The sequence below is a fragment of the Paramisgurnus dabryanus genome, chromosome 13, assembly GCF_030506205.2.
Source record: "Paramisgurnus dabryanus chromosome 13, PD_genome_1.1, whole genome shotgun sequence".
In the NCBI taxonomy this organism is placed as follows: domain Eukaryota; kingdom Metazoa; phylum Chordata; class Actinopteri; order Cypriniformes; family Cobitidae; genus Paramisgurnus; species Paramisgurnus dabryanus.
Window position 1 is genome coordinate 20,261,915 of NC_133349.1, and position 23,592 is coordinate 20,285,506.

Below are 23,592 nucleotides of genomic sequence, written 5' to 3' on the forward strand. Positions count from 1 at the left end.
CATCGTAGCAAGATTTCCCTCAGCTTCTGCTGACCAATGAGTTAGCAACACCTGCTGTGTCCTAGAGAGAGAACGAGCGAGCAGAAGGAAGAGAGAAAGAGGAAATCGATAGGAGAAGTGATGAGGAAGGGAGGTGTAGATTAACGTCTGGAGGCCTTGGGTTTGGGGGGGTTCGTGGGGGGCTGCCTTAGGACTTAGCCGCGAGGCTGCGGCCCTCCTCCGTAAATCTCTCTATATGCCACAGCTCTAAATTATATATCCGGTGAAAAACACAAAAATGATGCAGTCAAAAGTAAAAAGAAATGAGGAAATCAAATTTAGTGCCTTTTTCATGAGCAATGTACCCACAATTCCTTTAAGAATCGCAGCTTTAGCTTGAGATTTAAGAAGGAACCCCAAAGCGTATTGTGGTCACCCACTCGCACATCACATGAGCGCTGCAGCAATGGTGAGGATAATAAATATATCTAATAAATATCATTATTTTTGGAGCGATCTCCCACAATAAAAGAGGAGCAGTGAGGGATGGCACTGGGGACCGGCTGGGATATTGGCAATATATCAGCATTGATTATTGAGAGTACTGACAGAGACAGAGAAGGAGAAAGGGGGAGAGGGAGTTCATAAAAACTAATAAAAGAGGCAACGTGTAAAGAAAGAACAGCGGCTTTAGATGGATTTGCTTTTCTGCTCTAAACTGAACGTGAAAAGTGTGTGTGTGTGTTTGTGAGTGAATGAGTGTGAATGCTCTTCTTATTATGTGTACAGGGAGCATGTTTACTTATAAAAATCCTCATTCATATACTAAACTCGTACTGTGGGTGCAAGAAATGAAAGTGTGTGTACCGACAGCAGTAATAAATACAGATTATTAGTTGCATTTACTTTACATTGCTTTGCAGTCTCCAGAGTAAGAGCTCTTTGCACATGGCTATATGCATGTAAAAGGGATGACAGAAATGCTGTAAAATCTAATGTGCTGCTGAATATATCAGTTAGACATTATTGATTTGACTACCATATTGTTTATGATAAAGAATCTAATTTGACCTCCTCATTCGTCAACATCACGTCATTGTTTAGCAGCAACCAACACACACACACACACACACACACACACACACACACACACACACACACACACACACACACACACACACACACACACACACACACACACACACACACACACACACACACACACACACACACACACACACACACACACACACACACACACACACACACACACACACACACACGAGCGCACGCTTCTTCTCTGCTTCTCCATTCATATGTGCATTCTTACAGCCTGCTCTTTTCTTCAGTTATATTAATCTTACTTTCTACTGTGCTATATGTCTTTGTCTGGATAATGTGTATTATACCCTATGAGAATTTATTATTTGCAGCACACATAACCACAGAATATTTCTACAGTTGTCAAGGCGTGACAGTTTAATCATCAATAACAAACACAGCAGCATTAATCATGCATGTGTTTCATTTCACACTCTTGCAGAGTGATTTGAAAATCTTAATGTTAAAGCTGTCACCACCCCCTATAAGATGGGTAATAGCTACAGACAAATGATTTTAGAAACATTACTGAATATTATCTAAATGACATGGGTTGAAGCAATAAGCAATATGACAAGGCAACCATTTTGTCTATTTTCAAGGCACTATGTATAAATTCACAGGTTGCATGTTAATTTTAATACACCAATCATGTTTTCTTCATAGACTTAACTTGGTAAGGGGTTTAATTTTTTTATGATAGTGCTTGGCTGCTTTGCATCTACTAAAATTATTAACACAAAAATAAAAACATACTATAACATGAAGTCATAGTGAGTTTGTCCAGCCTGATCTCATGGGAATTCGTACACTCTAAAAACGGTTGTGTTAAAACAACCCATTCTATGTTGGTTTAGGGACAACAAATTACTACACACATCCCTGTGTTATTATTGGAACAACAGATTTTGTGTTGTTTTAACACATGTTGTGTTGTCCCTTTTATTTATTTGAACACAAAATCAACACAAAATGACATATAATGTGTTAAAATGATATTTAGATGCAGTACCGGACAGGGTTTAGATTAATCCAGGCCTTAGTTATAGGACATTTAAGTAGTTTTTACAAATATACCTTAAAAAGTGTGCATCGACCATTAGCAAAAATCAAGGACTTTGCTGCTGTAACATGGCTGCAAAAGGGCGCAATGATATTACGCAGCGCCTGAAATAGTCCCCTGCTATTGAAAGTAACCAAGGGGACTATTTTCGAGCAGTGCGTAATATCACTACGCCTGCTGCAGCCATGTTACGGCAGCAAAGTCCTTGATTATTAAGCCAGAATGAGAGTATAGTTCCTAGCCATATCGGCCTAGAAAATCTCAACTTTTAATTTTCCATCGGTCTTAGTACACGATGTAACTACAGAAGAGTCAAGTTTTAAATAGGAAAAATATTGAAACTCTTTGGTTATTTTTCTAGCGCGATGCTAATGGTCCAATCAGATTTAATGAATTATGCTAAGTTATGCTAAAAGTGGTAGCGCCAGACCAGGAAATCTGCTGAATGGATTCCACAACGGTAAAAATCAAATGTTTAACTTTAGGGGAGCTGGAAAATGAACATATTTTCAAAAAAGTGGAGTGTGCCTTTAAGATGTCAGTGCAAGATGATTTAAATTAAGGCAGCTCATAAAATACGAATTGTATGGGATTATGTTGGTTTGTCAGTTTGTGCATAGTTAGCACTGACAAAATAGTATAGATAGTGACATGCAAGGTTAAGAGTCGGTCGGCAACGATTGCTATGTGTGAATTTACTCCTGAGGAAAAACTTAAGTGTGTATATAAATGAAAAATAGCTTTTCCTTATTTCTGTTGCTCCAAGACGCCACACAAACAAGCACAATGGATAGGCATGTGTGCCTGAGGAGAGCACAGTTAGGAAAGAGGTGTTAGCTCCCTATCCTTCCAACACCATCTTATTTTCCTCTTCCTCAATTTCGCACTCTCTTTCCCCCCCAGTCCCTCTCTCATTCTCTTAGATGCGCACAACCACACTATATTCTACAAGAAATAATTGCTTTTGTCTGAAAGGAGTGCTTGAGGGAGGGGCCGAGAGCCCGTTACCTCAATGCGTCAAGGGGGTACGGGAGGGACAACCGGTCACTTTTCCTTCTTTTCATCTCTTTCATTTGACCTGCGGATGTCATCTGTCAACAGTGAAATGTAACAAAAGCAGATGGACAATAAAAACACATCATTCTAATGAATAAAATGTGAAGGGAGGACAGTTTTGTTGAGGACCTCCAAAATTGAACAACATGTGTTTAACGGCAATAACAACAACATGAGTGAATGTGTAACAATAAAGAAATGGAAATAAAACTCTTTCTGGAGTGTTTGTGGATGCTTTACTAAAATGCAAAATGTATCTTTTTTTGTTTGAAACACTGTATATCTTGATCATTGCCTAAACTGAGCTTGAGCACACAGAGTTTGCAGTCTACAGTGGAATCGATTTACTCCCATCGATTGGAGTGTTTAGCGTATAGATTTTTCTATTTAAAAATCTATATTGACAATAATCTTGTGTGTAAGTGCGGCGCAGCATGCTTTGTAATTGACAGGGCGTGATGAATTGGTAGTAGGAAGAAAAGCCGCGAGCAGTCGCTGATGAAGGCCCACGGGAGATTTGCCAGGCACCGCGAGAGTTCCTGATATACCGCCTGTTATAAAATCAACCCATTGCGCTGCATATAATCTAGATAGAGATGAATAAAATGAAATATTACGTTTCAGGTGTGTCTGAAATGAATGTAATAATTTTATGAATAAATGTATGTTTTGAGTGTTGCTGTAGCTTAGCAATGCCAATGACACACACTGGCGTACACACTTGGGTTTTTTCAATGTTTGGGCACAATTTGAACAAACACAACAGTTGGCTAAAATCTTACAGTTTTTTTGACCCAACTATGTATTGAATCAACCTAACAGTTAACATGTCTAGGCTATTATTGAATGTAAATGCATAAACATGAAAAACTATTATATTAGTGAGTGGTTTACCATGACGAAAAGCCGGAAGTTATAACATACATTAGGTCAATCAGTGTCAATAGGGATTTTACCTTTCAATGGACACGGGTACGAAACCGTTATGGCGAGAGAGAGAGAGAGAGAGAGAGAGAGAGAGAGAGAGAGAGAGAGAGAGAGAGAGAGAGAGAGAGAATGGGTGGGGGTGGTGGTGATGTGAGAGTTGTAACGGCTCCGCTCGCGCTTCAATGTTGCAGGCAGCGTGGAATCAGAGCGCGCGAGCGTATGGGAGGAGAGCGTGCACGAGTTTGGGGTTCCCAAATAACGGGAACAAGCAGACAGAGCAAAACACGCAGGCGGATGGACGAAAGGATAGGCAAGTGATCTTAAAAACCGGCGACGTAGCGAGCTCGTTTCCCCGATGTTTTCGTGCTTTGTTTGTTTGCCTTGTTTAGTTAGCCTATTTATCGATTGATTGCGTTTTAATTACTGGCTTGTGACAAGGTGCGCGGGAGGAGGGGCGAATCCGGCGAGCACGTTGAGTTGCCTTATTTTTGTATGGATTTTATTTAAATTTGCCAAAGCAATGCCATTTTAATGCAGCCGATTTTAACCACGTTTAGTGGACTTTGTGCGAATGAATGTGTAGCCTGTAGCTGCTAGAATAAGGAGGAGAGCTGTAGTGGAGCTAGACCAAATAAATTCACCAAAAATGCACCACATATCCAAGTAATAACACAATATACGCTGTCTTTTGTACGTTTACAGTCAGGGTGTGAAATATTTTTGTCTTTATTAGAGCAAATGCAGAATCGTCAGTTTATTTTACAAGCATAACCAAAGTTAACGCGACTGCGAGCAAGGGGCGAATCGCAGGCCAGCTCTTTAGAGACAGAAAGACTAGATAGAGATCCAGTCCTCAACCTTCGTAAAAAAGTAAATCTATGCGTCTGAGTGACAGATACATGTCAAACAGACATATTATACCAAATACTACAGCTTATTACCAAAAAATTAGACAAACATTAAAGTAATTGTGAAATTAAATAACCCACGTTTGTCTTGTTCCAGTCAGTCTATCCGCCTGTGTGTGCGCGCTGGGAAAATAGGCTACAGTCAGGCTGCGCGCATCTGGGTACCTATGCACGTCGACCAAAAGTAAATACAAGCGAATAGAAAGGCTAAAAATATAAAATGCAACTGGAAAACATATGTATAAATGCTACATAGATTACATCTTACGAATAAGCCCAATTTATGCCAGAATTGTCTAAAAGCTCTCTCCCTGGAACGCAGACGGAACCAAGCGAATCAAGTGTTTAAAAGACTCTGCTTAAATTGCAAAGAAAAGCAGCTGATAAGAACTAGACAAGAAGACGGAGGATCATGTTTGTTCCTTTGCCGATGCCGTTTGTTTTGCCGAGAACTGCTTCAGATCTCCACGCCTGGCGCCTCAAGTCCCCGCTGGCTCTGCGCTCTCACTCCGGTAAGCCTTACTCCATCATAACACCCCTTCTTTCTCTGCAAGCACCGGGAAATCTTCCCTCTTCATTTCACCCAGTGGCTTAATTCCCGTATCCACCGCGTGAACGAAACATCCTCCGTTTATTTCCCATTTGCTTTCGCGCGACTTTCCAACCATTCAATCAACGCAAGTCAAGTTTGTATACGAAAGATCAGTCTTCAGAATCCAGCTCTGGTGGATTTTGTTTTATCAATGAGTTTTCTGAATATATATTCCTGCCTCGTTGTTATGAGGTTGGTTTATCCAAGCCTCCGCATCCGTCCGTCTCCTCCTCGCGCCTGTGCCTCTGCCTCCGTCTCCCCCGAACTAAACTCGCGGTGAGCTGGGAATATTCATGCCAACTTATCGATCCTGCGGAGATCGATTCCTGGGCCGGCGGATCGAGGGGAGAGAGGAAAGACTCACAGCAGCTAAAATACAAGAGGAAGGAGAAAGACTGAGCACAGAAAAAAGCTTTGTGCTGTTTTTACGCGTAATTTGGTTTACAAATCTGGATAGTGTTATGGTGATCAGTTGTATCATTTGGGTGATCAATTACATGTGTTGGTTGTGGTTTTTAGATCAAAAGATCATGCAGGTTGTATGTGATCGTATCTTGTCAGTACAGTGTGGGTCTGAGATACAGCAATCGGATGAGTGTTTCAGATATTGTTTGTTTTACGGGAATCTGCCGGTTGTACACAGACAGATGAAAACAGAGACCGACGCGGGAAAGGGTGGAGGGCGGGGTGGAGATAGATGGGTGTAGCCTGAATCTCGCTTGCGTTGAAGAGGCACCTAGCCTAGGCATATTGCTATGGGTTTGCTGTCTTAAAATGTGAGAGAACAGTGAAAAAGTCCCTATATTTTACCTATACGGAACAAACCTATACATGAATTTGAGATATTTTATCTTTTGTGGTTGTGCAACTTCATAGGGTGCATTCATTCATTTGAACATATTTTAAAATAATATAAATTTCAAACGTCATGCCTCATTTTTATTCACACAACCTCACTTCTCAATGGCGTAGATTTAGTTTGAACACTGTGGGAAGGTTAAAGTGTCTCTTATTTTCATTAATCCTTTTGTAAATATTGGAGGGATTGTAATTTCCCATTTTATTTAATGGGGGGTTACTTCCACTACGCCCTTTTCTCCTAAAAATGGCTATTTGCAATAAAAAATTCTTATATTTTTCTTATAATTTACATAACTCAGTGTAACAGGTTTGCATGTAGGCCTGAAAAATGATGCAGGAAAGCTAAGGGCAAGAACTAATGAGTCTCTTCCCCTCAGAGATTAACAGGGCCAAGGGAGAAGAGGTGGAGTTTCATGCCCCTTTCGCTGAAAAATAGCAAGTGTCAAAAAAAGATAAAAAGAGGGCAGAAAAAAGAAAAAGCTGTGGAGCACTAAAGGAAAGTAGGAAGCGGATGACAGTGAAAAATGAGAATGAGTATGGAAAACCGAGTTTGAGCGGGAGAGGTGATCTTCAGCTTGTATGGATGCACTTGTCGTGCTCATTAGTGATGAGAGATAAGAAAGGCTGTGCATTTAGTTTGATTTTTTGTTTGTTTGTATTTACATTGCATTTCTTTCAAATAGGTGCAGGTAACTGGTGGGTGACAAAAAATAAGCTAGTTTGCTCAAGTATTTAGTTTAGTCATCCTGAGAGTAGCAGTGAACATATAAGATGATTCTGCAGCCTTTAAAACTGACCTGAAAGCAGTCTGAGGCCTCAGTACTTTAACTTTATGCTGTCACATATATAATTTTATATCATTCAAAGCAAGTACAAAAAAACAACTAATTTAGTAGATAGGAATTTATACAATTATTACACTTTATCCAGTAAATAGATAGACATGGACACAGAGGTGGAGACAAAAAAAACAAGCTTTATCAACAAGCTTTTCTTGAAAGTGGTCTCAGAAATGTAAAGCCCTTTTCACACAGAGATTACGGAAAATACAGAGAAAATGCGTCTGGGATTTGTCCGGGATCATTTGATTTTTGGTTCATTTATGCTGCCAATGATTTTCTGGAATCTGTGTGTGTCACACACACACACACACACACACACACACACACACACACACACACACACACACACACACACACACACACAACGTAAAGACACGTGACGTATTTTAAAGTCCTGTACTTGTTAGTTTTTTCCACAGTGTCTGAAGTTTGCTAATTATCCGTGATTTCTCTCTCGAGAAACCACATGCGTGCATTTTGTTTATAACAAGATCATAAGGAGCGTGTGATGCCCTGTTCTGTGATGCTGGTAAATTATCTCAGCTTCAGCGCAGATAGTGACAAGCTCCCTGATCGCTGCTTCAGTCCATTTTGCCGACATGTTGATGAGAATGTTGATTTGTATTTAAATCCCTGTGCAAAGAGCTAAACCATAACTTCTTGTTGTGATGAAACGCGTGTCCTCACTACGGCATGCCCCTTACGGCGTTGTTTCTGTGTCCTGTTCACACATGAAGTGTTCTGTAAATTTTACGGCAATATTACTAGGTTCTCTCTTTAACGGAGCAATCCCAGAACTTTTACGGGACAGTCACATGTTTGTGTTTACCCAGAAGCCTCTCTGCCAATTTTACAGAAATCTTCTGGGACCAAAGTGCTAATGGGATATAACAGGCAGGTCATGCTAAATTAGAAAATAATGACAAGAGACTGGAAAAAGTTCTTTTTTTTTAATTACAAACTTAAAAGTGCATAATTTTTTAGATAAGGTGACCATTGTTTAATAGCAGCAACAAAATGATATGCTTTTAAAGGGACACTCCACTTTTATTTGAAAATAGGCTCATTTCCCAGCGCCCCCAGAGTTAAACATTGGATTTTCTTACTGTTTTGGAATTCATTCAGCCGATCTCTGGGTCTGGTGGTATCACTTTTAGCATAGTTTAGCATAATCCATTGAATTTGATTAGACCATTAGCATCGTGCTCAACTTTTAATTTTCTGTCAGTCTTAGTACAATGTAACTACAGAAAAGTTTTAATTAGGAAAAATATCGAAACCCTCTGGTCATTTTTGCTAATGGTCTAATCAGATTCAATGGATTGTGCTATCTATGCTAAAAGTGGTACCGCCAAACCCGGAGATCAGCCGAATGGATTCCAAAACAGTAAAAATCAAATGTTTAACTCTAGGGGAGCTGGAAAATGAGCATATTTTCAAAAAAAGTGGAGTGTTTTTAAACTTTTTTACAATACGTTCACATTAGGATGCCTTTTGTGGCTATATTTGTGGGTGGGTGAGTGTGTGTGAGAGTTTATAGACCGGAGGAATCCTGGCGTTAATATGATTGCCAATGACAAAATGTCAGCTTGGGTTTATTTGTAACATAATAGAAAATCAATGGATATAAGGAAGATGTCAATACTGCATTTTGCTGTCTCTCTCTCTCTCTCCCGGTACATCTTGCACTGATTGATATGCCATGTTGTCATGATGTTTATTTAGTGACAGTACTCCCACAGGTATTTTGGCTACATGGTTAGTTTCGGCAAAAGAGAAATGTGTGTTCATGCGTGTGGCTTGACCTTCTATAGTGTATTAAAACTGATGATACCTTTCCACTCATTAGCCCTGCTGAGATGGAGCTCAGTAAGGAATTCCCTAGTTTACCTTCTTTCCACTCTGTGACCAAAACACACACATACACAGACATACAAACACGTATGAATGTACTCATAGCGTACATCTATGAAGACATCTTGGTACATACGCAACAGTGAAAGTGTATGTATTCATTCAGCCTGAATTTCTCATACAGTCTTCATTTGAAGTTTAAAAATGATAGAATTTAAAAAATGCACCTGAAAGCAATTAAATCATCATAATATTTCCTGAGTTGTGATTGGTGCTTCTTTTCTTTGCCTGTATTTAATTTAAAACCAGTGCTGGAATCGTGGGTATGCGTCCAGGGAATTAATTTTAAGGCGGGAAGGTGTTCTAGTATTTTTGTAATACTGCTCTAAGTGCCATGCAAATTTAGATTTTCTATCTTATACATAAATGTAGTAGGATTTCCTGATTTAAAAATCTAAAATATGTCTCCAAATAGAGTCCCCCTATGAATCTCTGCCATTCCCACCACTGTTTATAACTAATGCAGAAAGACTTTGTGTTAAGTCTGGTGTGCCAATGTCAAAGTTTATCTAAAATGTTAATACTTTTTTGCTGGAAGCTCATTCAAATCTTTTTGTTATAAATCTCTCGTTCTGGCTTTATTATTTATCTTTTTTTAACACACACACTGTAGGTGTTGGTGGTGGGCACATGGAGGCGGTGGGTTTGGAGTGTTCATTGTTCAAATGTACAGACAGGTCTTTAATCAACACATCTGTGAGAGAGCACCTGGTCAATACACCCCCCACCAGCACAGTATCACTCTAAAGCCACTCACGTGGGTTCTGCACCACCGTCTTAATTTACCGTGATTATCTGTGTGCACGTGCGTACTTAACTGTGCATGTGCGCATTTGTCCGAGAGGGAGAGAGCGATTGTTATATTCATCTCAGACAAACAGGACTGTTGTTTGTAGATGGATGAAAAATGATGGAAAGTATAAAATGATGGCCGGACTGAAAGATGAAGATAGACAAGAACGGATGGATTGAAATTTAAAATGACAGGCATATAGAGAGTTTACTGACTGAGGTTTGACAAACTGATGTACTGAGATATATTCAGATTATCAGGCAAGATGTGTTGGATAAACAGATGGACTGACACTTGCTTGGCCTCTTCCTCTGATGCTGTATGGTCACATTCGTCCCCCCTGCATCTTCTTAATAATAGGGGTTTTGTAATAAAAGCTTGCTCCTTGATTATGTCCTTCACTCCTCATGAACAAGCCAGAGACCTAAATCGGTTATCTTCCTCCATTTCATTTAAGATTTATGATGATAAAGGCCTCCATTCACACTATAGAGAGACTGTCTTTTGGGGTGTATGTCTTACACTTCAGATTTTTCTTTCTTTTTATAGTGGTTGTATGGTAGATTTAAATTAGATTTAGAGTACATTTTGGCAGCCCACTTACTTTACATTGTAAAAGTGGATGTCTACTTTCAGCAGTTGAACATAAACATCAATGAAAAAGATGCTAGAGGAAGAGAGGTGACTGGATGACCTCGTCTTCCTTTTTTCCATGTTTTATTCATTTTGTAGAATATATATTTGTTTCTTCCTACTCTTTTATTCTTTTTGTTCATATATTTTCCTGATCTTTTCTGTACTCTGTAATTTATCATGCCCTGGGTTTCACATTAATGATTGTAAAACTCTATGTTTCGGTAAATTAAGAACCTTTAGCTCAAGAAAGAGGTATTTTTAACTGACACGCAAGTTGAAAGCACCAGCCACCTCGCCGTAGAAATCTTGTAATTGGCCACATGCTGCCTTGAGTGACAAGTATGATCATCAATCAAATTAAGATGTGGAGAGGCGGGGACAGACTCCCCAGACAGGGATGCTGTTAACAGGGTTTTCCTTCAATCCGGGCTTATCGATCAATATGTGGCTTGCCAATTTGTTCTCTGCACCTGAGTACATAAAATGCCCATTGCATCCGATCACTCTTAAATTTAAGTCTATTATGCAGTTTTTTTCATCATTTTAGGAGCAAATCACTTTTAAAGCTTTAAAACAGAGCCTGTACCGAGTCAGTTTGAGTTTAATTCGCAGTCTTCATGCTTTGAATGTTTGGTTGATCATACTCCACAGGAGCATTTTGTGCCATGCATTTACATTGTCAGTAGATTTAAACTAACTTGGTTGCTGTTGTGTAAAGCATTTGATGATGAGCATCAAACAAAGAATGCAGGATCACGGCTGGTTAACCACATATTCATCTTCTGTGGAATGCATATGAGGTGATAGCGAAGCACAGCCAACATGGCAGAAGTGATTACAGTCATAAAAATATATTAGGTTGCAGATTTTACAAGGAATGACATGTTCATGCCAGACAATAATTTGATTTCTAAATCATTCCCCTCATAAACCGTGCCCCAAACGGTTCTCCACCCATAGAAAGTCTTTATTGCTCAGAGGTTGCTCCTTTATAGCTCAGGTTATTGTTCTCAATTATATTTCTTTTTGTTAGTATCTTTTTTCGAACACAACCATGATTATTACTCTAAATTCATTGAGACAAATTAAACATCGAAGAGCTCTCAATTGTGAATCTTACTTTTGTTTGCAATGTTTTTCTATTAGTATGAGGCAGAATATGTAATAATGTTTCTTATGAAAGTTGATAAAGGCCATCTGTCCCTCTCTTTAACCCCCCCTCCCCGGTCCTAATGTACCATAATGGAGGGATTTTTTTTAAGCTATTTATTTCTGAGTTTATTGGCCGTTGATGAGCTTCTCTGTCTGTTGCCACTGACCTGTCAAAGCCTCAACACAGCTTATAGCAAAATCAATCGGCCTTAGTCATAAAAGGGTGAAAGAGAGAAGACACAAACACATTCACATGCACATACTCAAACTTTATAGCCAACAAAACACACCCCTTGCTTCAACTCCTGCCCTCCCTCACATCCTGCAGAACAGAAGACGGGATGAAGGGATGGAGGCAAAACGGATGAGAGGAAAAGATGACAAACAGAAAGCGAGAGAGCCAGAGCGAGGGACAGATAGTAGCATTAAAATTCATGGCTTTTTTTACTCTCTGTGCTGAAAAATCAATAGTGTTTACTATGAATGAGAGGAGCTCTGGACAGGGGAGCTGGGGGCAGGTATAAAAAGCAGGGGGGGGATAATGGGGGGAAGGGGGGTTGACTTCATTACTGGAGGCAGAAGCACTAGAGGTCAAGGTTAAAGACTCAACCTAGCGGGTAGAAGGTGGGGGTAGTATACCATTTACTCAACAATGCTGCAATAGTATTGTGCAGTCAGATACTCCTATCAGTATAAATGAGAACATGTCGGTTTGAGATCTCTGCTTTCTCTATCTCGCTCACCCACCACACACACTTACACCGGCGCGGATAAGCATCTGTAAATTCACATTTGGATGGTTCTGGAACTAGTTGGCTGTTTTTTACACGCCTGTGTTGCAGCTGATAGGGGAATCTGTCATTTTTGTGAGTTTTAACGAACCTTAAAGGCTCGTACGATTCGAAACGCTTGGAAAGTTTAGGGAAGACAGAACGAGTGGTATTCTGTGATTTATAACTTTTATAGGAGTATATCTAGGTTTAAGCCAAGACTAAATCTAGCCTAAGTTTAAGCTTGCCTTAGGTGGTGGGTTATTGATGGATTGGAGATAAATTGGCTACTGTGCCCTAATAGTCTTTCAGGTCCCACCTCTTTATTTTCTTTTTTGGTGGAGCGTGTGTTTTCAGCATGCTTATATTTACAGATATTCAAGGTGGCTCATGAATGATGTAAAAGGAGATGCTTGTCTCAGGCCCAGGTGGATGTGGCTGCTGGACTATATGGAATATAAATGGAAATGTGAACTTTTACATCAGCATACATTTACATTAAAGCCAGGTGATTGGAGGGCATAGAGTCAATTCCAATTCGATGGCTGGCAAATGAAATACTTTTTTTGGAGATTTCAATCTGCAGCTTTTATTAAGCTATACATATTAGTTAGATGGTGTGTTTGTTTAAAAAAGGGGCGATTAATACAACTTAAGCCTACGGGGTCTTCTCTCATTCTTTTGTATTCGTGAGTAGGTAGGTGGAAGATGGATGTGTCCCATTTCTCTTTGTAAAATGTGAGGCTTTTACTCTTGCCACCACTTCCTTTTTAAATAATGTAATGAATTCTCATTATGTTTCATTGCGATGTCTTAATGTCTTATTATGTTATCATAACTTGACATAACTATTCTGCACTTTAATAAAACTTTATGTGTTTATATAAAACATCTTTGGAATATACTATATCATGGGATATTTTCCTCTTTTGTGTTTTTTGTCACATCCACTCCTTCTTTCTCTTTTGTGCTAACCTCATTTTTCCCCTACCTTTGCGCGGCAGCACAGAATGCTTCCTTATTCTCTTTCATTCCTTCCTGTCTTTCTCACCTTCTCTCTCTTTTCTCCCTTTCTATCCGTCTTTTTCTTTCTTTCTTCGTCTGTTCCCCTAGTGACCGTTTCCAAGGCACCCACTCCCAAGGGCTGGGGGTGGAGCCTGTGATGTCATGCATGCATAACTACACACCTGAATTCTCACGTCTTTTATTTCCAGACTTTTCTCTTTTTTATCCCGAGCATTCCTCTCTCTGTGTGTTCACAAAGCTGTACTTATAGTTATACTTATATAAAAATATTTAATCACAAAACTCAAGGCAGGCCCATGGTATTTATATCTCCATATGTAGATTGATTGACAGATGCTATGTGTAAGTGTGTTTGCATATGTGTGTTTGCTACATAACTAATGTTAAAGTATTTAAACTGGTAATGCAACCTGGCTTTGGGCCCCTGCCATATGAGATGTGATTCTTGTTAAACAGTGCTTTCATCACTATGCGATGCTAAGGTTTGTGTGTATGTGTGTGTGTACTTCTTTGGGTAACCTTGCCTCATCTCCATGATGCAATCGGCTGTAGTATAAGAAACTTAAAATGATTTAACTTTTACATTTTTTACTTACAATTTGTAATAAATTATATTATTTATAAACTTATATTTTGATGAATATATTGCAATATACACATTTCAATTGAATAGTTATGATTTTTCTTTCCAATTAATTCATCAAACCTGGAAAGAGAAAGCGTTAAGGGTCAAGTCTGTGAAAGTCGATCCCCTTCATAGCTGACAATAGGACAAACCTGTTTACTTTTTTACATGAACTTGTGAAATTAGCATATACATCAGTTGTAGTTTTCTCCTCAAATAGCTTTAACTGAATGTGTTCATACATTTGATTTCAAATTTCCTAATGCTGTCATTGTTTCAAACTTTCATTTTAAACTCCAGCTAAAGTGCACTAATGGATGCTTTCTAGACAATGTTGCATTACTTAGCAACAACTGAGTGAAAGGATTGAATCAATGTTTTAATGTTACTGGTGTTAGCTGATGAGGGTCATGGTTACTAGGCAACGGGCAGTGCAGTCTGCAGATATGCATTCTGCTCCTAAGGGGAGCGGAAAAGGGGAGTGTGTGTATGTGTGTATATTGGGGGGGTCAAGTTTGTCTGAAAGGGGATTAATATTTTGAGAAAGAGCAGGCAGTGTGTCTGTCTGCACTGCTTGTGTCTACATAGTTCATTCGCTGTTAGTCTTCTTTAAAGCTTTTGTCCTGCTATTTCACGCATTTCCGAGGAGAGGAGGTGGTGTTGGCCTCCTGAAATACCCAACGTAAATACAAACTCATCTGCCTCACACACATTCACATTCAGGCCAGTTAAACAGAATTGACTATACAAGTTATTAATGGTTATCAGATGTTTATGCACTTCTTTTTTATATTGTTAAATAGGACATGGGCAAAGAACATAAAATACTTTTTAAGTACGTTGTAGTTTTTTTATTAAATGTAAGACGGATAATGAAATTAGAGGAAGGCTGTACTTTATAAATATATAATCCCTCCAGTGCTAATAACCAAGTGGACTATATCATCGTGTTGTGCAGTAGTGCTTAAGGCGACCCCAGTTCGAGTCCCAGCTCAAGTGCTTTCTTAACTCCAGTTCACCTCTCTCTCACCCTGTATGAATTTCTTGCTGTCTGTCTACTGTCTACAACAAAGGCTGTAAAGGAAAGAAATTACTAAAAACAATCTCAACATATATGGCATTACGATAACACTTTTTTTGTGTTCAAAAGGAAACGGGTGGTTAGATGAGGACATCATTTTCAGTTTAAAGTGCACCTATTTCATTGCTAAAAACAATGTTATTTTGTGTATTTGGTATAATACAATGTGTCCGCGTGGTTTATGGTTAACAAAAAGACTTTATTTTCCAGATTTCACTCTCTTCCAGAAGCGCACAGATTTGTAACGCTTTGTGTCCTTGATTGGCCAGCTAATATGTACGTTGTGACTGGTCTGAGTACCTCTGACGTCAGCCAGAAATGTGACGCCCCTTACCATGTTTGAAGGATTCGGTTACAATGCAATGCTAACAGGAGTTAGCAAGCGGGAGGAATTATGATAATTTAGTTCTTATTACATCACCAATCCCAGGAAGTAAACTGTTGCCTACAGTCTGTGTGTTTGTTGTAGTCCAAGAAAAGAGATTTACGTTGAAGACGATAACTCGCGTCATCGTTTACTTTGGGGTTTGTACCTTTTGCTAATCGTTAACATGAACGTATACACACTTACACACCAAAGGAAATGTAAAAACTTGAATCGGACAATAGGTGCTCTTTAAAACAGATTATAGGTGTGACTTGGTTGGACAGAATCAAATCAGATTTCATTCAGTTTCACAGTGCTTTTATTGTACCAAAAAATTTAATTATCATACAAATAATATAATTGTAAATATAACCGAGCACATGCTTTTGTGTTCATTATGATGTCTGTATCTGAACTTTTACCATTTCTGACATTTCACTTTCTATCCACGGCCAGTTTAGGCCTTTTAAATCCGATGCACTCTCATTTCATTACCTTCATCTCTCTTTTTCTCTTTTTCAAACTTGATTCTGTCCTTGTCTCTTTCCCACCCTATTGACCCTCTTTCCCCAAACAATTCCGTCCCTCTGTCTCTCTTCCTTTCTCTCTCTCTATTGATCGACACATAGCGAGCTCTGTTCTTCACTGTGCTTGCTTCACTTTAATCAATACAGATAATTGTCTGCTCTCTCTCTTTGCCAAATACGCTCCCTCTCTCTATCAATGAACCCCCTAACCACCCTAAGTCTGGGATTCCCCTGTCTTAATGACCAAAGGTAACTGATTCTCTCTCTTTCTTTCCATCGATTGGCGTGGGAGCGGTTGACTCACATGTGTAAACATGGCGCACGGTTGTGCTGCGTCGAAGTCCTTTAAACTATTCCCATGTGGTAGAGACTTTAGGAATGTGTCAGCGTGAAAAAGTAATCAATTTAATATTGGTGTATTGTCAGATCACAGCATCTAAAAGGCAGCCCTATTCTAAATAAAGACATTTGATAATAATACAATGTATAGTTTCATACTGGGGATTCGAAATTTAAGGGGTGACAAAGGGGAAAATGGTATCGGGCATATCGCAGGCCAGGCACCAAGGCTCCATGTTTCTAGAATATGTGTGCTAACCTTTCCCACTCCATTTTTAATCCACTTCTCCTTGAAAACGGAGGGGACAGAACTCCATATTCCCCAAGGTCTAAGTTCAGTCTACGCAGGTCAGGCCTTTTCACCAAGGTAATAGAGAATTAATATTTATACTATATGGTGTATGATTTTTTGATAGTCAGGGTCAGAGAGGTAGCAGAAAGCATTTTTCGCGAAGATGTGTGTGGTACTGAGCGAGATGAGAAGGCGAGACGATACATTGATGCTCTTGTCTTGCCAAACTCCGACTTCAAAATCAGGAATTCTGTGAAGAGGGAGATTATATAGGTGATAGGACTTATTCCAATGTGTGAAAGAAGAAAAATATCCCACTGGGATTTGAACACTCAGACACAAACACACAGTGAAATTGTATCAGTCAGTCTGTATAGCTACCATTCACAGGGGCTCTATTCAGCAACATGCAGTTTATTTGTGCATCATGAAGTTTGTGTTTCCTGTATTTATTAATGCACAAACACATATTGGACTTCAATGGTTTGGGTCACATTTCATTTCAAGTTGAAAGAAACAAGAAATGTAGCACTTCATGTTTATTCCTGGGTTGTTGAAATATTGACATATTTTCTTTGGCTTTATGTCTCTTTTTTCTACCAGATAATGTCAGGTCTCTTTTACTCCTTTTTCAGTCAAGCCTCAAGGATAGAAACCTTGAATTTGAATTTCATAGGCAAAGAAAGAGAAAGAGGGGGGTAGGGTGGGGTTGTGCTCTTAGGGAGCGGTCGTTGAGAAAGTGCCTCTAATAGGCGTCTGTACACTCTCCACCTGCCTAGGGCCCCGATCGATACCGACTCAGAGCAATAAAGCTTTCCCCTGTCATCTCCACAGAATACAAAGCAGTGTGGGGAGAGAGAGCGCAAGAGGGAGAAAGAGAGATAGGTGAAAAGCTGTTCCGCTAGCCAGACCGATTTCCTAACCCCCCCCCACCAAAACCCCCGTCATCTAACAGCAGTACAGCCCCTACCCCCCCCCATCTCTCACTCCATCCCATAGCGCTCCTCTCCTTTCCCCAAATGTAGTACGGGTCCCCTGTGCCGGCTCCAAGTAGCTTTTGATATCTCCCTGTGCTCGGAAGGAGTGAAATAAATAATGGTAGAAGAAACTCTTATTTTAGTTATTATCACAAACACAGAGACAAGGATGGATAGAGAGATGGCCAAATGGGGCATAAAAGCAAAGGAAATTAAACAATAAAAAAGGTATAAGAAAAGGTAGTGGGTAATGGATGGATAGACAAAGAGCAAGAAAGAGAGAGAGTGACGTGAAATGGGATGTGGGGAGGAGGGGAATAAAGTGATACGGAGAGAGGAAAGAGAAGGAGAGGGGGATTAAGGGAGAAAGAAAGATGGATGTTGTGATAAAGATGGAGGTTGAGCGGGAATATTGATGAGTAAGAATGACAGACAGGAGGCAGTGAAAAGGAAAAAATGAAGGGTGCACTGACTGGACCGATAGAAGAGGGTAAAGGGAAGGTTAAAGGTCAAATTATTCCTGAAACTGAAACTTATGACTCTGAATCACAACTACAACCTGACCCTGAGAGAAAAGATAGTAAGAGAGTATATGTATGTTAATAGGAGCTATCAATTAGGAATATTCTCAATGGCAAGGATTGATACGTTTTAGCCATTTCAGTACAGTGACGTCATTGTCATGTTCAAGAAACCAGTTTAAGATGAAATGAGCTTTGTAACATGATGGGCTGTGCTGTTTGAAGTAGCCATTAGAAGATGGGTACACTGTAGTCATAAAGAGATGGACATGGTCAGCAACAAAGGGTGGTAAGAAAATATCCCCAACACTGTAACACTGCAACTACCAGATACCAAAGATATAAGGCAGGACAGATCCATGCATTTATGGTGTCTTTGCCAAATTCTGATCTTTGCAGCAGAAATTGAGACTCATCAGACCAGGTGACATTTTGCCAGTTTTATGTTCTCAAATTTTGCCCACTCCAGCCTCAGTTTCCTGTTCTTACCTGACATAAATGGCTAATACATTTAAATGAATTTGTGTAAGCTATTTTTAAGTTCAAGTTTGGTTCACTTTTAGCATATTTAGTATGTGCCACCGCTATAAATGATTCATTCAAAAGTCCATTTTGACTAATTTTGGTAAAAACGTGTTTTCTGTACCAAGAAAGTGACGAGATGAAAACCACTATTTTCTGTTACAAACGTTCACATAGCCTCTTTAGGTTATAATAACATAAAAAATTCAAATTTGATTTTCAAAGATTTATTATAAAAACAGATTTTTTCCACAAAATGCAATAAATCCATGACAAGTTTTTTTCAAAATGCTATAAATCTATTGAATCAATATATAAATGTGCATTCATCTTTGCCATGTTATATTCTTTTAGTTGACTAGTGTTAATGGCATTATTCAAAACACTTACTTTGTCATATTAAGAACACTGTCATTGCTGCGGTCATCATGGGAAGTCGCCGCTGAAAATTTTTAAAAGCGATCAGATGTAAAATGTTTTTTTCCTGCTAGATTTTCGTTGACTTCAAGTAAAATAATGGAAAGTTTTTCATAAGATCCCCTGGGGTCAATGCATGGGTCTCATTCACTAAGCATGCATACACACAAATTTGTTTGTAGAATTTGTGCAGATGTTTTAACTTACAAATCATGATTCAACAAAAACGTTTATACAAAAAAATATTTTAAATGTATGCAAAAACGTAAGAAAAACTTCATGATTATTGAACACGTGTGGACAAAGTTGTTCTTACGTTTTTGCAAACATTTAGAAGAAATTTTAGTATGAAAGTTTTTGTTGAATCATGATTTGTAAGTTAAAACATCTGCACAAATTCTACAAACAAATTTGTGCGTACGCATACTTAGTGAATGAGACCCAATGTGTTACCATGACAGAAGCTTGATGCTGTCGGGAGAACAAGCAACAGCTGGCATTTTTCCGTCTGCATTTTTTAAATTCGATTTTGATGGCTTACTTCTCAGAAAACCACCACAGATTTATCAATGCCATCAAAATTGCTATTTTGTTTTTGTTTGTTTGTTAATCACGAAGTACAAAGTAAATAGATGAGGAAAACTAGGATTCTGTGTGTATTTAACGCACTGCCATTATTATTTACAATGCATGGAACGGTGCCCTGTAATTTGTTGAGCGGATTTATTACGTTCTGCAGAAAAGGAGGACTGCCGTTTATCACATTTTGGGAAAAAGGGAGAAAAGATGACAGAATAACACGGCGGATATGGGATTTTGGCGTAAGATTAAGAATTTACTTTTTAATCATGACCTGATACAATACTGATTTTGGCGGTAACAATTTTTTCTACAAATGCCGTTTATCGCGTTTTGGAACCAAACTCTTCAAATATAGTTAAAATATTACTAGAAAATACATATATTAAAATCATCTTACACATTGTATAGAACATTCTGCGAAATATATAACTTTGATATCTTTAATATTGACTGAGTTAGTTCATGTCAAAGATTAAACTGAAAGTTAAATAATTAGATTTACATGGTTGATAAAGGATAGAAAAACCCATCCATTGGGTTTAATTAGGCAAAAAAATATTTTACCATGTTTATAGTTTCTTAGGATTTTGTTTTGGAATGGTCGAGCACAGTGACCCATCTCTAATGTCACACCAAACAGTTTTTGAAGAAAGTGACAGTGTTGGTGTGAATGTGTTTTGTTCTCCATCAATGTGCAGTTGTTGTTTTGTGTGTGACAGCTCTGGATTCACTGTCATTATGCCGCTGTCAAGCTAATAACATCTATTCAATCCCTCATTTTGTCTTTTATTGGAAAAAGATGGGACAAATCCTTCATCTTCTCTCTTGTAATGCCCTTCCTTTATTATTCTGCACTGCTGTGTTAATGACCCCTTTCCTTTGTGACAACTGAAAGTTGTCAGTTTGGTACAAAATATTATACAAATATATACTTGAATTCAGTTTGGACAGCCATTAGAAGAGATTGTGGCTCAGTCGCACTCTTTAGCTAACAAACATTCCCATCTACTTTCTTATCTTCCAACTTTCATTTATTTTCTCATCTCACTCTCTATCTTTTCCTGTCCTTCTCTTTCCCAGTGAGATTTTACTATCAATTTTCCCACTATGCACTTCGTTTTCAAGTAACTCCCTCTTGCTTTCCACGTTTTTCCGTTGCACTGTATGAATTACGCTCAGCTCCCATTATTTCCCCCTCTTCCTCTCTGCACAGTAATAATGCTACTGATAGAAAGAGGCCTGACTATGTGTGTGTGTGTGTTTGTGTGTGTGATTATTGTCGTGTCGGGAGTCAGAGGAATCGATCGATGCAGAAATATGAGGGTCTGTGTCAAAAACAATAACCACCTATTCCCCAGACGCACACTTCTCTTCACACACAGAGATATGAGACTACATATTAAATATGCACACACATTCGTTCAGGGGAATTGATACACAAGCCTCACATTACCGAAGAAATGCACCATTTCAGATAGGAAAACTTATCAGCAGAAAAGCCTCGCTCCGTTTACCATTTCACTGTCTGTCACAGGGGTAAAAACATACACATAAGCATAGACGCGCGCACAAACACACACACATACACACAAGAGACCTTTTGCTGCTGTTGCTTGGCAACGTGGGCCATTGACCAATCACAGTGCAGAGCAGTGTCCAGTGATGTCACAGAGTTTGCTGACCAGCAGGGGGAAAAAGAGGAAAAGAATAAGCAAATATCTATAAAAACAGTTTAAAGAGAGTATTTAATACGTGACGTAAAATGATGTTCTGATAGATTCACAGCTGGGGAAGTGATAGGAATTGGCATTTCTGTTTTACTTAGTAAAAGTAAAAAAGATGGACGGTATGAAGTAAGTCTGGAAAGAAAGTTAAAGTGTCTACAAGCAAACTTATTATCAGTATTACCAGGGGCGAAATGCACCTCTGTTTGTTTTTGGAGGGAATGTTAATGTCAATTTTGGTGCACTTTGTGCACTAGGTGAGATAAGACATGACCTAAGGAAAAAGATCACTACTTAGTTGTTTACTTAGCATGTAAGAGGAGATAATTTAGTATGAAAGAGGAGTTTAGTATAGTTCAGTATGTAAGAAGAGTTAAGTATCTAAGAAGAAATGGTTTAGTATGTAAGACAGGATCATTTAGTATGCAAGAAGAGATATGTTAGTATGTAAGAGGAGAAAGTTTAGTATGCCAGAAGAGATAGTATAAGATAGAATAATTTAGTATGCAAGAAGAGATAGTTTAGTATGTAAGTAATGATAGTTTTGTATGTAAGAAGAAATAATTTAGTATGTAAGGCAGGATTATTTAGTATGGAAGAAGAGATATTTTAGTATGTAAGATAGGATAGTATTTTATGCAAGAAAATATATTTTAGTATGCAAGAAAAGATATTTTAGTATGCAAGAAGAAATATTTTAGTATGCAAGAAGAGATATTTTAGTATGCAAGATAGGATAATATAGTATGCAAGAAGAGATATTTTAGTTCAAAAGAAAAGATAGTTTAGTATGCAAGCTAGAATAGTTTAGTATGCAAGAAAATATATTTTAGGATGTATGAGGATATAGTTTAGTATGTAAGAGGAGATAGTTTAGTATATAAGATAGGATAGTATTCAAGAAAAAATATTTTAGTATGCAAGAAGAGATATTTTAGTTCATAAGAAAAGATAGTTTAGTAAGCAAGAAAAGATATTTTAGCATGTTAGAGGATATAGTTTAGTATGTAAGAGGAGATAGTTTAGTATATAACATAGGATAGTATGCAAGAAGAGATATTTTAGTTATAAGAAGAGATAGTTTAGTATGCAAGATAGAATAGTTTAGTATGCAAGAAAAGATATTTTAACATGTAAGAGGATATAGTTTAGTATGTAAGAGGAGATAGTTTAGTATATAACATAGGAAAGTATGCAAGAAGAGATAGTTTAGTATGTAAAAGATAGGATAGTATTGTATGCAAGAAGAGATATTTTAGTATGCAAGAAGAGCTAGTATTGGGTAATAATTAATAAAACAATTAATTTTGCACTTGAACTTGAAAGACAGATCGCAGTGTACTTTCTTGTATGGAGAAGAGCAGCTTTGACATTTTGTCGCACAAAAAGTCATCTGAGATTTGAGCGACGTGAGGCGCAGTGTAGCTGATGACAGAATTTTGAGTAAAATAAAGAAATTATCTTTAACAATTTAGCAACTTTATTTTTTGAAGATACAAACATTTATTTTTGGAAATCGCTTTCGAAGATGTTGTATTGGGGCATTGTGCTTTTGAGTGTTAAAGACCAAGGATTGGTGTTCAAGTGAACATTATTGTGTTTACAGGGCAAAGAGTATTTGCTGTGTGAAATAGTTAGTATCTAATCACTCTCACACACACACATACGGGCACATACAGCTGTGAGCTGTGACAGCTTTAAGATTGATGGTTCTCTTGAGATCTGTGACTCCCTCTCTTAAACAGACAGCTGATCAGATAAACATGGAGAGAGAGTGAGAGAGAGAAAGAGGAATTTAGATAAAGAAACAGACTAGAAAGAAGCGTATTTGTTGTTCCTGTTTATATCACACATTAATTCGACAACTGATGAATTGTGTGGTCACACATACAAAAACCAATGGCATTTATATATGTACTGACCTTTCATTTGCAGTTAATACAAGGATGGCTTTAATAGTGAGGTTGCCATGGAAACCATGTTATGGTGGAGCAGCCA

General features: G+C 38.3%; 1 protein-coding gene across 3 annotated transcripts in view; it reads left to right on the forward strand.

Moving 5' to 3' along the window:
* Positions 1–4,375: 4,375 nt before the first annotated feature.
* The window catches only part of pou2f2b (POU class 2 homeobox 2b), a 44,422-nt gene continuing 25,205 nt past the window's right edge, over positions 4,376–23,592 (forward strand). For all 3 annotated transcript variants that reach the window (XM_065261121.2, XM_065261123.2, XM_065261125.2), the window contains exon 1: positions 4,376–5,546. In XM_065261121.2, the coding sequence (XP_065117193.1) occupies positions 5,447–5,546 (100 nt within the window). In that variant the 5' untranslated portion in view covers positions 4,376–5,446. The remainder of the gene's footprint in view (positions 5,547–23,592) is intronic.